The sequence below is a fragment of the Zingiber officinale genome, chromosome 6B (genome assembly GCF_018446385.1).
Source record: "Zingiber officinale cultivar Zhangliang chromosome 6B, Zo_v1.1, whole genome shotgun sequence".
Taxonomy (NCBI): Eukaryota; Viridiplantae; Streptophyta; class Magnoliopsida; order Zingiberales; family Zingiberaceae; genus Zingiber; species Zingiber officinale.
Genome location: NC_055996.1, coordinates 108,476,643 through 108,491,214, shown reverse-complemented (window position 1 = coordinate 108,491,214; position 14,572 = coordinate 108,476,643). Strand labels below are relative to the sequence as shown.

Sequence of the window (14,572 nt, the reverse complement as noted above, 5' to 3'; positions counted from 1 at the left end):
GGAGCCAAGAACACATGTTATGTAGCATGTAACAGCAGGTCGACCGAAAGCTGTAAAAGGCAAATCATGAATGCCATTGTTTTGCTCCTTCCATAAGTCAGCGACGCATAACACCTGTGACTACTACGACCTGACGCCAATTTCAAGTAAACCATCACCATCTCCCGATCGGCATCATAGGCGCCGATCAGCCGGGCGAAGGGATGAAGAGAGAACATTGGCCAAACAGCGCCATCATCAGCTTCAATGGAGAATAACACAAGTCCCACCCCGAGCTTATGCTAAGCGGAATAGACCCTCGGCTTGAGAGAAGGAAAACTGAAGCAATGCCGCTAGAGGTGAAATTGGAATGATCACCGGTGGGTTAACCGACGTGATTCCAACAGAGCGAGAAAGTTGCACGCCCGACGGCTAGAGATACATGCTGTTGGATGCAGGAAGGAGTAGGCCGAGGGACCTAAGATTAGCTTCGCCCCCCCCCCCCCGAGACTTAGAGGGAGTGGAGATCCCTTATGACGACACCTTGATTATCCGGGTGGTAATCGCTAACTATATCATTCACCGAATTTTTGTTAATACAGGCAGCTCGGTGAATATAATCTTCAAGAACGCATTCGATCAACTGCAAATCGACCGAAGTGAACTATAGCCCATGACGATCCTGCTCTACGGGTTTACGGGAAATGAAGTATTGCTGATTGACCAGTCTCGGCTGGCCATATCACTCAAAGACGAATCTCTAAAGAGGACCATAACTACAAACTTCATTGTGGTGAATGCACCGTCCACCTACAATATCATATTGGGTTGACCAGCCTTGAATGAGTTCTGAGCGGTAGTGTCCACTTTTTGCCTAAAGATCAAGTTTCCGGTCGACAACGAGGTGGACGCAATTAAAGACGACCAGTTGACTGCTCGGTGGTACTATGTCGAGATAGCCAAATCTGAAGCGAGGGTTGCGAGGAAGATCCCGCACTTGGAAGTGAACACCATCATGGAAGAACCTCCCGTGCTTGTTTATGAGAAAAAGGAGGAGGTTCAAATCCATCCCAACCGGTCAGAAGCCACTACATTTGTCACTACCGACCCGACAGAGGACAAAAAGCCAGATTTGGTCACCTACCTTAAGCGAAACCATGATGTGTTCGCTTAGTCGACATACGAGCTCCCGGACATCTCGCCAAGTGTGTCTCAACACGAGCTTCATGTCTGATCGGACGCTCGACCGGTGAAACAAAGGAAAAGGGATTTCAACGCGGAGTAGAACGAAATTATCTGAGCAGAGATTGAAAAGTTGTTGGAAGCAGGCCACATCCGTGAGGTATAATTCCCGAGCTGGTTGGCAAACGTCGTGTTAGTCTCCAAGCCAGGCAACAAGTGCGAGTCTGCATTGACTTTCGCGATCTAAATAAGGTCTTCCCAAAAGACTTCTACCCCCTGCCCCGGATAGACCAAATGGTGGACTACACGGCGAGTTGCGAGCTGATCTACATGCTCGATGCATATCAAGATTACCACCAAGTGTCACTCGTTCGGGAAGATAAAGAGAATGTCAGTTGGCTAACGGGACTTACAACTATAAGGTCATGCCATTTGGACTAAAGAGCATTACCGCCACTTATCAACGAATGATGAACATGGTGTTTCGACGGCAGATCGACCACAACATGGAGGTATATGTCGATGACATCTTGATAAAGTCTCTTTGAGGCACTAACTTCTGCGCAAATATCGAAGCCACCTACTAGACCTTGAGGGCATATGGAATCAAACTAAATCCAAATAAGTACTTGTTCGGAGCAAGGAGTGGCTGCTTCCTAGGCTATATCATCATCTAGTGGGGGATCAAAGTGAATCCGAGCAAGGTGAAGGCGTTGCAGGATATGCCCTCGCCCAGTAACTTGAAGGAGGCTCAATGGCTGACCGGACGAATCACCGCATTATCAAGGTTCACCTCCAAATCGTTTGACTGAAGTCACCCGTTCTTCAAGGTGTTGCACCGAGCGATAAAGTTCTAGTGGGACGCGGAGTGCGACAAGATGCTGGAGGAACTTAAGAAGTATCTTACCTCTCTACCTGTATTGGTGAAGCCCAATGTCAGTGAGCCGCTCTAGATTTATCTGTGCTTAACAGAGTATGCAGTTGGCTCGGTGTTGGTGAGGCAGAACGACCTTGAGCAACAACCTATATATTTTTTAAGTTATATATTAAAAGATGTAGAATCCTGTTATACAAGTTTTGCTAGTGGCACACATCGATAGGATGGACCGAATAAGTTTCCCGACTGATTGGAGGACATCATTGACAGAGTTCCTCCGATCGAGCGTCACACCAGCCGATGAGGAGGAAGCTTGCTTGTTGAAAAAGAGGGGCAGGGTGATTCACCTTGATAGGGGATCAACTATATAAAAGAGTTTTCTCAAGGCCGCTGCTCAGGTGTCGGATCGGAGGGCGCTGAATACATCATACAAGAAATGCATCAGGGCTTCTGCGGAAGTCACCCGGGCGACAGATCACTGTCCCGAAAGATCCTCTTGGTGGGATATTTTTGGCCCACATTGCAAGAGGATGTTGTTCGGATAGTGGCCACTTGCTTATCTTGTCAAAAGTATCATAGCATCTCGCACTGACCCACCGAGGAGATGAAAGTGTCCATGGTGTCTTGTCTGTTTGACCAGTAGGGCATGTATATTGTTGGGTCATTTCCAATAGCAATTGGGCAGCGAAGATTTCTACTCATCGTAGTAGATTATTTCTCAAAATGGGTGGAGGTCAAACCGCTAGCCAAGATAACCGATCATATAGTCATCAAATTTATATAGCAAAATATCTTTTGTCGATTTAACATCCCTCGCGCGGCTCGTCTCGGACAACGAAAGACAGTTCGCAGGATGGAGGCTCAAGGAGTTGTGTGAAGGCTATGACATTACGCATACTTTCACCTCAGTGGCCTACCCCTACAATAATATCCAAGCGGAAGCTAAGTCACGAACAGGGAAATTCTCATAGGGTTACGGGCTCGGCTCGACCATGCTGGAGGCAGCTAAGTTGATGAACTCCCTAGCATATTATGGGGCCATCACATCACACCATGGGATGCGACCGACGTCACTCCGTTCTATTTGATGTACGGAAGTGAAGCAGTGGTTCCAATGGAAGTCAGAGTAGAGTCTGACTGTGTACAGCTCTACGACAAGGGAAACACCGAGCGAACACTTATGGAACTCTACTTGGTAGATGAAGCGCGGGATAAGGCCGTCGTTTGGCTCATGTGTATAGGCAGCACATGAAATAAAACTATAACCGAAGGGTAATCCCAAAGTCATTCTAGGTCAGCGATTTAGTTTAGAAGAGAGTGAAGCTGGTCGGTGACAACACCATGCTAAAAGTCCCATGGGGAGGACACTACAAAGTCATTCAGAAGCTCCGCTCGGGAGGCTACTATTTGCAAGATGAAGATGGGAGAAACTAGAGCGACCTTGTAGCGCAAACCATCTCCTGCCCTATAGGGTTGGGTGAGAAGTGCGTAGTTAAAATTTGAATAAAATTATATAAGCATATGTCCTGTAAATGCAGGTGAACAATGAATAAAATTTCCAACTGTCCCAGACTCTTGTGTTGATCGACCAAGTTAAAAGTCGAGTTGTGACTATGAACCCTGTCTATGCCTTTAAAAGTCGAGCGACGACTATAAACTCTTGTCTATGCTTTCAAAAGTTGAGCGGCGACTATAAACCCTTGTCTACACCTTCAAAAGTCGAGCGGCGATTATAAACTCTTGTCTACGTAATCAACAGTCGAGCAACGACTATAAACTCTTGTCAACGCTATTAATAGTCGAGCGATGACTATAAACCCTTGTCAACGAATCAACAGTCGAGCGACGACTATAAACCCTCGAGTCTACGACAACAACCGAGCGACAGCTATAATCCCGAGATTAAAATCAATGATAAGTTATGTGAAGACTATAAACATCGATTGTGTGGCTGATTGGCAGGCAAGGTCCACGCTTACAAAAGGAAAGAGATCGATCGACGTACGCCGAAGGAGATGACCGGATGGTTCGTCAGATAGTTACATTGACGAGTGGAGGTACAAGAATGCATACTTAGAAAATTTTCATCAAACGCTAAAGGCGGTTGAGATGCTTGATAGCCCACTATGCCGAAAGGCAGTGAGTGCATGGAGGAACACTTGCAAATTTTAACAAAAGGAGGATATGCCAAATGGATGTTCATTTATTAACACTTAGAAAGTTTTTTACAAAGCACCTTGAGAGGGTACAAAAGACAGCCCGCAAAACAAAAAAAGGATTTCTTAAGATAATTGAGCACGTCGTCCGGCAACGACTTGATGAGCTTCTCTCTATTTATGATCTTGTTGATCAGAGCGAAAAGGAGATAGCCGCCATCCTTCAACTGTTGGAGGGTTCCATCAATGCCAAAATTAAAGAGGCGGAGCGCCCGATCAGTGAGCCTGTCATGGTCCAAACGGAGATAATCACGCTTGAACACTTGGCATCCTTGGCATCCAACTAAAACTTAACGGTTACTTGCTCCTCTGATCGGCTCTTCCGCTCGGTGACTAGAGCAGCCTCAACCTCTTTCATATTTTGTGCCAAGACCCTAGCCTCTTTATTTTTAATATCTAAGTTCTCTATGGCATGAAGGTTTCGAGTATTGGCAAAGTTGATTTTGGACTCAAAGCTGCTAGCTTGCTTATTGAGCCGCTCAATTCGCGAGGCTTGCTCAACACTCTTGTCCCGCTCAGCTTGAAGCTGTTCGGAGCTCCACTCTAGACCGACCTTCAATTGGGCTACCTCACCAGTCAGCTACTCTAAACATGCCCGGGAGGCCTCTGTTTGGTCGCTCAGAGTGCGCAGTTGTTGGACTTCGTGCTCCAAAAAGACTATTCTCTTGCACATGGTCAGACTCTCGACCTAAAACTACAGAAAAAATAAGTTAGTAAATGCTGATAGGGAAATAAATAGGTGAGCATAAGGATAATATACGTACCCCAGTAGCTTTTTGGGTATGGTTGTCCGTAAGCTCCCCCGGGGAGATGGTCTTTACGCGAGCCCTAGCATCAGCCTATACTTATGCCAGCGACCTTTGGATCCGAATCTAGTATTCGAGGGAACGAGACTCAGTGTCATCCGGGTGGCTCCACTCATCAGTGGGCAAGTGGATGATGTCGTTATGTGCCTTTAGCCGCTCGGACCAGAAGGCTCTAAAGTCGCTTTGCTCGTGGACTTGGGCATCGAGGATGGCCGGATAGAAGAAATATGTGCGTTTGACAAAGAGGAGTGAGGAGGCATATACGCAATAGGCGGCGCGTATACATTCCCCGATGGTAACTTGGACAAAGAGGGTGTCCGATCGGATAACATAGATGTAGGAATCGGGACAAACACCGGCTCAGGGAAGGCGGGTGATGAAGTTTCCCCCCACTCGGAGGAAAGGCGCGAACCAGTACGTGCAGGTGTTTGTAAGGCGGAAGTGGTCGATTGGGAAGAAGCTTACTCGCATTGACTCTTACGTCGTATTAGAGGTTCGCCTGAGGTGGCCGATTCTGAGGGCACCGCGATCGATAGCATGGAAGGCCGATCAGGAGGGAGGTTAGCTGTAGCAGCCGCGACATCGCTCGCTGCTGTTTGACTTGCTCCAGCATCGCTGGCCAACACATGGGTCCCTCCAACTTTGCTGGTCGGTTGTCAGATTGCTCAACCGGCTATAAGCTGTGACTCTGTAGCTCGACAATATCCGTTGCATTAAACTTTGTGTCCACAAGCCTACTCTTGCCAGTCAGACGTGCCCTCAGTATGATTTGACCTGCAAAAAAGGAGGAAAAATCAGTTAAATTCAAAGATGAGAATAAGACAGAGCATACCTAGGGGCATGGGCAGTCGTGTGCGAATCAGGCTCAACCCAAACTCGTAAAGGACACTCTCCAACAGCAGCTGATGGATGTGATACTTCTGACTAGCAAGGCGAAAGCTATTTGGATATAGTCCGATCAACTTCGGTATCTCTCGAGCGACGGAGGCTACATCACTTCAATCTGCCAGCTGGTCGGGAAGTCTGGCCGAGCGGAAAAGTGAACGAAAAAATAGTGTTTCTTCCAGCGTTTATTGGAGGTCCACATTTTATCAAAAAAGACAGAGCTCACTCGGGCTAGAAAGGTCCCGGGCTCAGACAACTTGGGATAATAAAAATAATGGAATACCGTAGGTGTTAAGGGAATGTCGTGCAAGCGGAATAACACGACCACCCCGCACAGCAATCTAAAGGAGTTGGCACCAGTTGATGCAGGGAGATGTGAAAGTATTTACATGCGGGTGGAGAAAAAAGGGTGAACGGGGAATCGGAGACCGACGCAAAATTGGTCCTTAAAGAAGGGCAGGAAGCCTATAGGAGGTTCATGAGGCCGGTCATAGGTCGAAGTTATAACAATCTGATAGTCGGAGGGGAAACAATAGGTGAGTCTCATCTTATCAATCTCATCGCTATTAAACTTGGACCCGGTGGAAGTGTATTAGAGCTTGGGAACATACAAAGGAGGTTGAGGGGATACAACCATAAGAAATCGAGAAAGAAACGAAGCACGAATTCAACGAAGGAAAAACGGAGAGGCTTACTAAGAAAGGTTGCCTGCAAAGATGAGGAGGAGAAGAAGCTTTACAGAATGTGCTCAAGATGGAAAACGCGAGGAAGAATGAAGACGACGATGAGTAAATAATGACTTATAAAGCCTAACAAGCGACCGTGTTGGACCCCGTGGTTATTTTGATATGATCAACCAAGTTGGTTAGGTCCTGCGTTTTGTCTGACCCCTGTGTCTAAGTGTGCAGGAACTTAGGAGCACAGGAAGTCGAGCGGAAGACGCAGCTAGCGAGAAGGACGGCACGGGAAGGGAGCCGACGGGCTCGGTGCGTCCGAAGGACGAGAGAGCTGCGGAAGAGTACTCCGGTGGAGCGAGAAGAACGTGCGCGACGTTCGAGGGACGAGAAGCCGGACGGAAGCCTGCTCAAGGAGAAGGTCGGGAATTGGGTTCGGGTGAGCCCTATTCCTGTGGGCCGCAATCACCCAAGGAGCCGAACTGGAGCAAGTCAATTGGAGTTGACTTATCAACGGTTCGGTCGACCGAACCTATTGATCGGTCGACCGAACACTAATCCTCAGAAGACCAACCGCTGGTGACACGTCAGAAGCCATGTCAGCAAGCCAGCCATCGGAGGACTGATCGGTCGACCGAACCCAAGATTATCCAGAGATTGAGTCGAGCGCTTTCATTGGGCCAGCGAAGAGGAAGACCGTTGGCCGATCGGTCGACCGAACACAAGGAACGGTCGACCGAACCTGAGCTCGATCAACAGAGACTGCACCTGGACGAAAAGCTTGGCAGGTACAGCAGGTTCGATCGACCGAACCTGGGGATCGGTCGATCGATCCCCCTCGAGTCAAACCTGATCCCGAAGGATCAGGTGATCTAATAAGCTCAAGAACCCCTATATAAAGAGGGTCTCGGGTAGCTTTACATAACATCGAATACGAATGAATTTCAACTCTTGTACTGTCTAATTAAGCAATAGTTATGTGCTCTTCAAAGTGTAAAAGGCTTCTCCGCCTTCAGAGAAGGAGTTTCTTAGTGCGCTTTCATCGCCCTGGATTAACAACCTTCTTGGTTGTAACCAGGTTAAAATAGCTGAGTCTTTCTTTTCTGTTCATACTTTAAGTTTTGTTTCATCTCGTAGCTATTGCATCTATTTCAGTTTAAATTGGTTGAGGAGGGTTTAGTTTTTACTTGCAGGCAATTCACCCCCCCCCCCTTGCCGGTCCCCGCTGCACCTACAATTGGTATCAGAGCCTGATCGCCTCAGAAGGACTAACCTCCAACTGAAGCACTACGATCAAGACAATGGCCGGCGCGACCATTCATCCCCCGAAGTTCGACAGAGATTTCGCTACATGGAAGTGAAAAATGGAGGTATTCTTTAAAACAGATTTTGATATTTTAATTACTATGAAATATGGTTTTGCAGCGCCGAAACATAAAGAAGAAAACACATGGAGCAAGAAGGAGCAAGCCGACTTCGTCGCCAACGGAAAGGCTGAGTTCCATCTACTCAGTGTACTGCCACCTCAGGAGGTAAATCAGATCGGAAGTTACGACTCCACGAAAGATCTCTGGGAGAAATTCCTGGAGCTCCACGAAGGTACCTCCGAAGCGAAGTTAGCGAGGCGCGACATCCTCCGGAACCAGTTGACGAACCTCCGGATGAACCAAGGCGAGAAGGTAGCGCAGCTCCAAGCAAGTATTAAAGAGATGATCACGCAACTAACCAATCTTGGAGAAGAGGTAACAAACCGTGATTCTATCCGGTATGCGCTCAACGCTTTCCCTAGAACTCCAGAGTGGGCCTCCTTAGTAGATGCGTACTACATCTCTAAGGACCTCGAGGTAAGTAGTTTAGAACAATTATTTTCCACTTTTGAACTTCACGAATCTCGAGTTTCAGAGCTCAATGGAGTAGAGAAGACCAGTCAGAACATTGTCTTAAAGGCAAAAATGAACAGTTCTGACTCCGAAGCCTCGGTCGACGAATCAGAAGCGACACTACTGGTAAGACGCTTTAATAAATTCTTTAAATCTAACAAATTTATATCGCAGAGGCATGAGAGAAAAAGAAGAACGATTTGTTGCTACAACTGCAACGAAAAAGGACACATCAAGGATGACTGCCCGAAATTGAAGAGCAAGCAAAAGGAGAAGGCCAAGTACAAGAAACCAGCATCCTCCAAGCACAAGAACCTAAAGGCCACATGGGATGACTCGTTATCCTCCGAATCGGAAGTCGAAGAATTCTCGGGACTAGCGCTGATGGCCAACCATCAGCAAGAAGAAACGTCAAGTTCAGAAATGAGCATCGATGAAGGGGGAGGATCATCAGAAGAAGAAAGCAACAGTGAAGGGGGAGCGTCACCAGATCAGGAAGGTACGCAATCTAACCCCGACTCAGTTTTTTAAATTTATCAAATCTCTGTCCAAAGAATTAGATCAATTAGAAAAAGAAAATGCTGAATTAAATAATATCTTAGATAAATTTAAATCAGAAAATAAAAATTTAAAATCAGAAATTGAAAAATTAAAATCTGCTGCATGCTTAAATCATTTTCCAAAATCAAAAATAAAGTTATATGGAAAATTAAATTTGTACATAAGGAAGCATTAAGGTCAACTTAGAAAAATACCGACAAACTATGTTCCCCCTAAGTTTTTGACCAACCCTGTAGGAAGGAACCTTTATTAGGTTCCAAAATCTTTGTTAGTTTAATTTTTCGTTTAGTTAAAAGCTTACAGTGAGAAAATTAAACATTGAAATTCTTTATGGAAGCTTTGTCTAAGGAAGTGGTTGTTGCTCCAATAACCAAGAAGGCCTAGTGCCTCGCCACAACTTGGAAGCTGAAATATCAAAATAAAAATGTTTAAATTTCTGATAAAAGCATTAATATTTGAATTAAACAATGCTTTAAAAAGATTTTAAACATTTCCTGAAATATTCTTTATTTTTTTTTTTTTTGAAAAAAATTGTTTCGTGAAACTTTAAACTTAGAAATTTTTTCAAAACTTAGTAATTTTTCAAAATTAAAATTAACTCAATTTAGGTAATTTGTTTGCACCCCGTTTTTGCTGTGATTAAAAGGGAAGAATAAAGAAAAATTCAGTTAGGGTCCGTTAAATATTTTTTTTATATAAACTTTCTTAGTTTTTATATAAACTTTCTTAGTGCAATTTATTTCAAAGTTGCAAATTCATGCTTGAACTATTAGTTTAGTAATTTCCTTAAATTACTATCTGTTTGTTAACCCTAACTTAAACTTGGGTTGACGCACATCAAAAAGAGGGAGATTGTTGGACCCCGTGGTAGTTTTGATGTGATCAACCAAGTTGGTTAGGTCCTGTGTTTTGTCTGACCCCTGTGTCTGAGTGTGCAGGAACTTAGGAGCATAGGAAGTCGAGCGGAAGACGCAGCTAGCGAGAAGGACGTCACGGGAAGGGAGCCGACGGGCTCGGTGCGTCCGAAGGACGAGAGAGCTGCGGAAGAGTACTCCGGTGGAGCGAGAAGAACGTGCGCGGCGTTCGAGGGACGAGAAGCCGGACGGAAGCCTGCTCGAGGAGAAGGCCAGGAATTGGGTTCGGGTGAGCCCTATTCCGGTGGGCCGCAATCACCCAAGGAGTCGAACCGGAGCAAGTCAACTGGAGTTAACTTGTCAATGGTTCGGTCGACCGAACCTATTGATCGGTCGACCGAACACTAATCCTCAGAAGACCAACCGCTGGTGACACGTCAGAAGCCACGTCAACAAGCCAGCCATTGGAGGACTGATCGGTCGATCGAACCTCTTGATCGGTCGACCGAACCCAAGATTATCCAGAGACTGAGTCGAGCGCTTTCATCGGGCCAGTGAAGAGGAAGACCGTTGGCCGATCGGTCGACCGAACATTGTGTTCGGTCGACCGAACCTGAGCTCGATTAACAGAGACTGCACCTGGACGGAAAGCTTGGCAGGTACAGCAGGTTCGGTCGATCGAACCTGGGGATCGGTCGACCGATCCCTCTCGAGTCAAACCTGATACCGAAGGATCAGGTGATCTGATAAGCTCGAGAACCCCTATATAAAGAGGGTCTCGGGTAGCTTTACATAACATCGAATACGAACGAATTTCAACTCTTGTACTGTCTAGTTAAGCAATAGTTCTGTGCTCTTCAAAGTGTAAAAGGCTTCTCCGCCTTTAGAAAAGGAGTTTCTTAGTGCGCTTTCATCGTCCTGGATTAACAACCTTCTTGGTTGTAACCAGGTTAAAATAGCTGAGTCTTTCTTTTCTGTTCATACTTTAAGTTTTGTTTCATCTCGTAGCTATTGCATCTATTTCAGTTTAAATTGGTTGAGGAGGGTTTAGTTTTTACTTGCAGGCAATTCACCCCCCTCTTGCCAGTCCCCGCTGCACCTACAGATCGCTCCGAGCCGTCTGATCAAGGGTTACGAAAAATAAGGACAAGATTTGGTTGTGGAATTTAAAAAGGCATCTGTCACATCACCAGTGGATATCCGCCTGTCACATCAAGCGTGCGGCGGCATATCATGGGACATGTGGCATCCAACGACGGGAAGCATCAATGGGGTTTAATTAAAAGGCATGGGTGGTGTGCTCGGCCATAATGGCCAGAGATTTACACAGTTTTCAAGAAATCGAGATGACGTCAACAACTATTACCAGGCGCTCATCCAAGAGAGCGATGAGATGTGAAGAAATCACTAAGTATCGCTGCCAACCACCCCGATCGGCATGAATCTCTGACTATATGATAGCCGAACGATGACTCAAAACCCAGTCCTATGGAGTAAAAGTCGAGCGGCAACTACACACTCAGGGTAGTAAAAGGAAGCCGAACGACAACTAAGAAGATTTTATAATCCGATCGAAAGCTCGAGAACAGAGAATGCTTGATCAGGAGGTCACCAAAGACACTACTTGTCTAGTCAATTAGACTTACAACCTCTCCTTCGACTAGACTTTAGGGGAAGACTTGTGATGCGGTGATAAGGGGTACTCCAGCTAGTGTGGGTCACGGGCGGAGGTAGCAGATGGCGTGGAGGTCAAAATTAAGGGCAACGTGGAGGTCAAAGTCAGGGCGGTCAACGCCAGAGAACTAGCGGGCTCACCAAAGGTGGGTCGAGCGGAGGTCTACTGCAGTTGTTGGTCGGGCTGAAGTGTCCGATTGACAAGCGACTTGTTCGAGCTGGACACTTGTACAACCAAGAGCACTATGGTAAAACACATCATATGCTCATCATGAAGCGAAGAATGTCAAGGCGACTGAAGCGCTCTCCTACTCAGACTGAAATAATCTACTGAAGTAAGTCATTGCATGGAAGCAGCGGAGGTCTACCGAGCGGGGATCCCTAACCGAGCGACCCCTTTGCTCGGTCCAGTAGTGGGACCCCTCTCATATCTATTGATGTCTTTTGGGAGATAGTGGCACAGACAACGAGACATGATTAACATACGGATCTTACGACGGAAGCTTCTACTGTCTTATCAGGGATTTGTGTGTCCCGTTAAGGTATGGTGTCAGAGCTACTTTTCTAACATGTCATTTCATAGAACAATTTGGAGAACGTGTCTACGTCTTGAGGAGTGTACACGTCCCCCGCTGGGGCGCTATATAAAGGGGGTCTATGTACTGGCGGAGATACACGTTATTCACTATTCACGTCTGTACTTACTGTTGTTCCGCCTCCTTCTATTTTTTTGGTGATTGACTTGAGTATCGGAGGACCAACGCCGGGGACCCTTTCCCTAGCTTGGTACTAATATTTTTTATGTTGCAGAGCGAAACGAGCTCTACATGTGATTAACCCAGAAGTTATATCTCTAGCTAGCTTTCTTCATGATTTTCGAATAAGATCAGTGTTGATGAATATTCGATGATAACTGATTAATCTTTGGAGTTAAACAAAGTTTAGTGACGTAAACTGTAAAACGACCAAAGTTTAGCGGTGTAAAGACAATTTCAACTATCGAAAAGAAGATAAAAAATCATATACAACGAATTGATGAAAAAAATCCACAGATTAATTAAAGATCACATAATTTTTAAAAATCAAAACAGGAAAAATAATAAATGTTAAAAAAAAAAGAAATTCGATAGAGGCGACGCCGTTGGGCGGTTTACAGAGATCAGCTGAAGCTCATCATGGATTGGCGGAAGGCGGCGACCTGATGGCGGATGACGCACTGCGTCATGAGGCGCGCGCCCTGCTTGGGAGCGGAGGGGCGGACGAGGATGCAGGTTGCGATGTAGTCCGCGTTGGTGAGGGGGACGACGTGAGCCGGTGGTCCCCAGCCATAGTCTATCTCGGCGAAACCCAGCCTGGTCCAGTCGGAGACGAGCAGCGACTCGTAGGCAGAGGTCAGCTGGTACGGATCCTCCTTCAGCTCGCCCTTCGCCCACTTCGCGTACTCCACTGGCAGCCGCCGCTTGGCGTCCTTGATCAGCTTCACGATCTCAGCGATCGAAGCTGCGGCGATCATCCCTGCCGCCGCCTGAACCTTCATGATGTAGTAGCAGTTGCCGTAGTAGCCGCCGTTGGCAGGGAGGACCTGCTGCAGCAAGCGGCGGGTGTCCATGGCGAAGCAGAGGTGAACGTCGACGTTAGGGGCGAGGCGGATGACCTGCGTCCGGCACTTCCAGACCTTGGCGACGATGACGTCGAAGGAGGAGCAGCGGTCGCCGGTCTGATCGAAGAACTGGGCCTTGAGCTGGCCGATGAATTCCGGGGAGATGTCCATGATCAGGTACTGGAGGTGGACGTCGGTGGGCAGCGCGCACGGCCCGGAAACGAACTTGGGTGGGTTGGGGATCGCGTCGCGGCACCACACCGGCTCCACGGTGGGTTGCGGAACCCCGCGCGCTAGCTCGGCGATGGCGTTGATGAATTGGGCCGCTCCCGGGCCGTCGGAGATCGCGTGGCTGAACCGGAAGCCGACGACGAACCCGCCACACGCGAACTTTGTTACCTAGAATATGGGGTAAAATAAAAATCAAATTAACCTGCAACAAAATAACAAAATAACTTTTTTCTTGAAAATTTCAAGGTCCATTTATTTGGTTCGATTTGTATCTTTTTCTTACATTTAATTTTTTTATTACAGAACAAAAAAACAATATTAGGTGAAGACTGATGTTGCAATGCCCCAAATTTCGCATCCATCAATGAACTCGTTTTTAATAATGCAGTAAGTCAAATTTTGAATTTCTTTTTCGAATATTTCCCCGTCTATCAAAACCTAGATCTACGAATTCGACGGTGGTGGACGATTGCCCCAATTTCCACTACTTCTATCTAAAACTCTTACTTCGATCCAAAGACGAAATCGTCAAAACTAGAAGAAGAGATCGAACCTGGACCATCAAAATCAAGCTATCCTCTTCCGCCGGATCGATCTCCGGCGAGGGGCGGGGCAGCAGCTCATCTTTAGGGATCATCATGGGGTGCTCCAAGTAATCCACTTCTCGGAGGCCACACTCGGCGCCGGCCTCCACAAACCACACCCCGCCCTCGTTGCAGGAGAGCTGCAGCTCGCCCTGCTCGGTCTCCGCCAGCCTCCCGGCTAGCGGGTAGTAATACACTAGGGCCTCCGCCAGCGCCACCCGGATCACTGCCGTCGGGTCCCGGCCGTCGCCACCGCAGTCGAAGACGTGGAGGGATTCGATGAGGGCGCGCTGGGTGGGGTATCGGTCGAGCCAGGAGAGGCGGAGGTGGCCGGCCGGTGTTGGCTCCGCCGGGACCACCAGATCCCACGACAGCCGGGTCACCGCGACCTCAGTCCCGGCCATCGCCGCAGCGCAGGAGGAGATCGAGGTCAAACGGAATCAAGCAACAGGAAGCGAAGGAAAAGCCATGGAAATGGGGAAGGCGAGGTTAGAGTTTATATAGACGGAGGCCATGGACCACTTCGCATTCTTCGTATTGCAGCAAGCACGTGCCTTGGAGGAAGTCTA

The 14,572-nt window shown here is 47.3% G+C and overlaps 1 protein-coding gene across 1 annotated transcript; it reads right to left on the bottom strand.

Moving 5' to 3' along the window:
- Positions 1 to 12,589: 12,589 nt before the first annotated feature.
- Positions 12,590 to 14,488, bottom strand: LOC121988818 (acyl transferase 7-like). The gene is made up of 2 exons (XM_042542494.1): positions 13,973 to 14,488; positions 12,590 to 13,587 (listed from the first exon to the last, which is right to left on the bottom strand). The coding sequence occupies exons 1-2, from the start codon at positions 14,405 to 14,407 to the stop codon at positions 12,748 to 12,750; spliced, it is 1,275 nt and encodes a 424-aa protein (XP_042398428.1). The 5' UTR covers positions 14,408 to 14,488; the 3' UTR covers positions 12,590 to 12,747.
- Between the last annotated feature and the right edge of the window lie 84 nt (positions 14,489 to 14,572).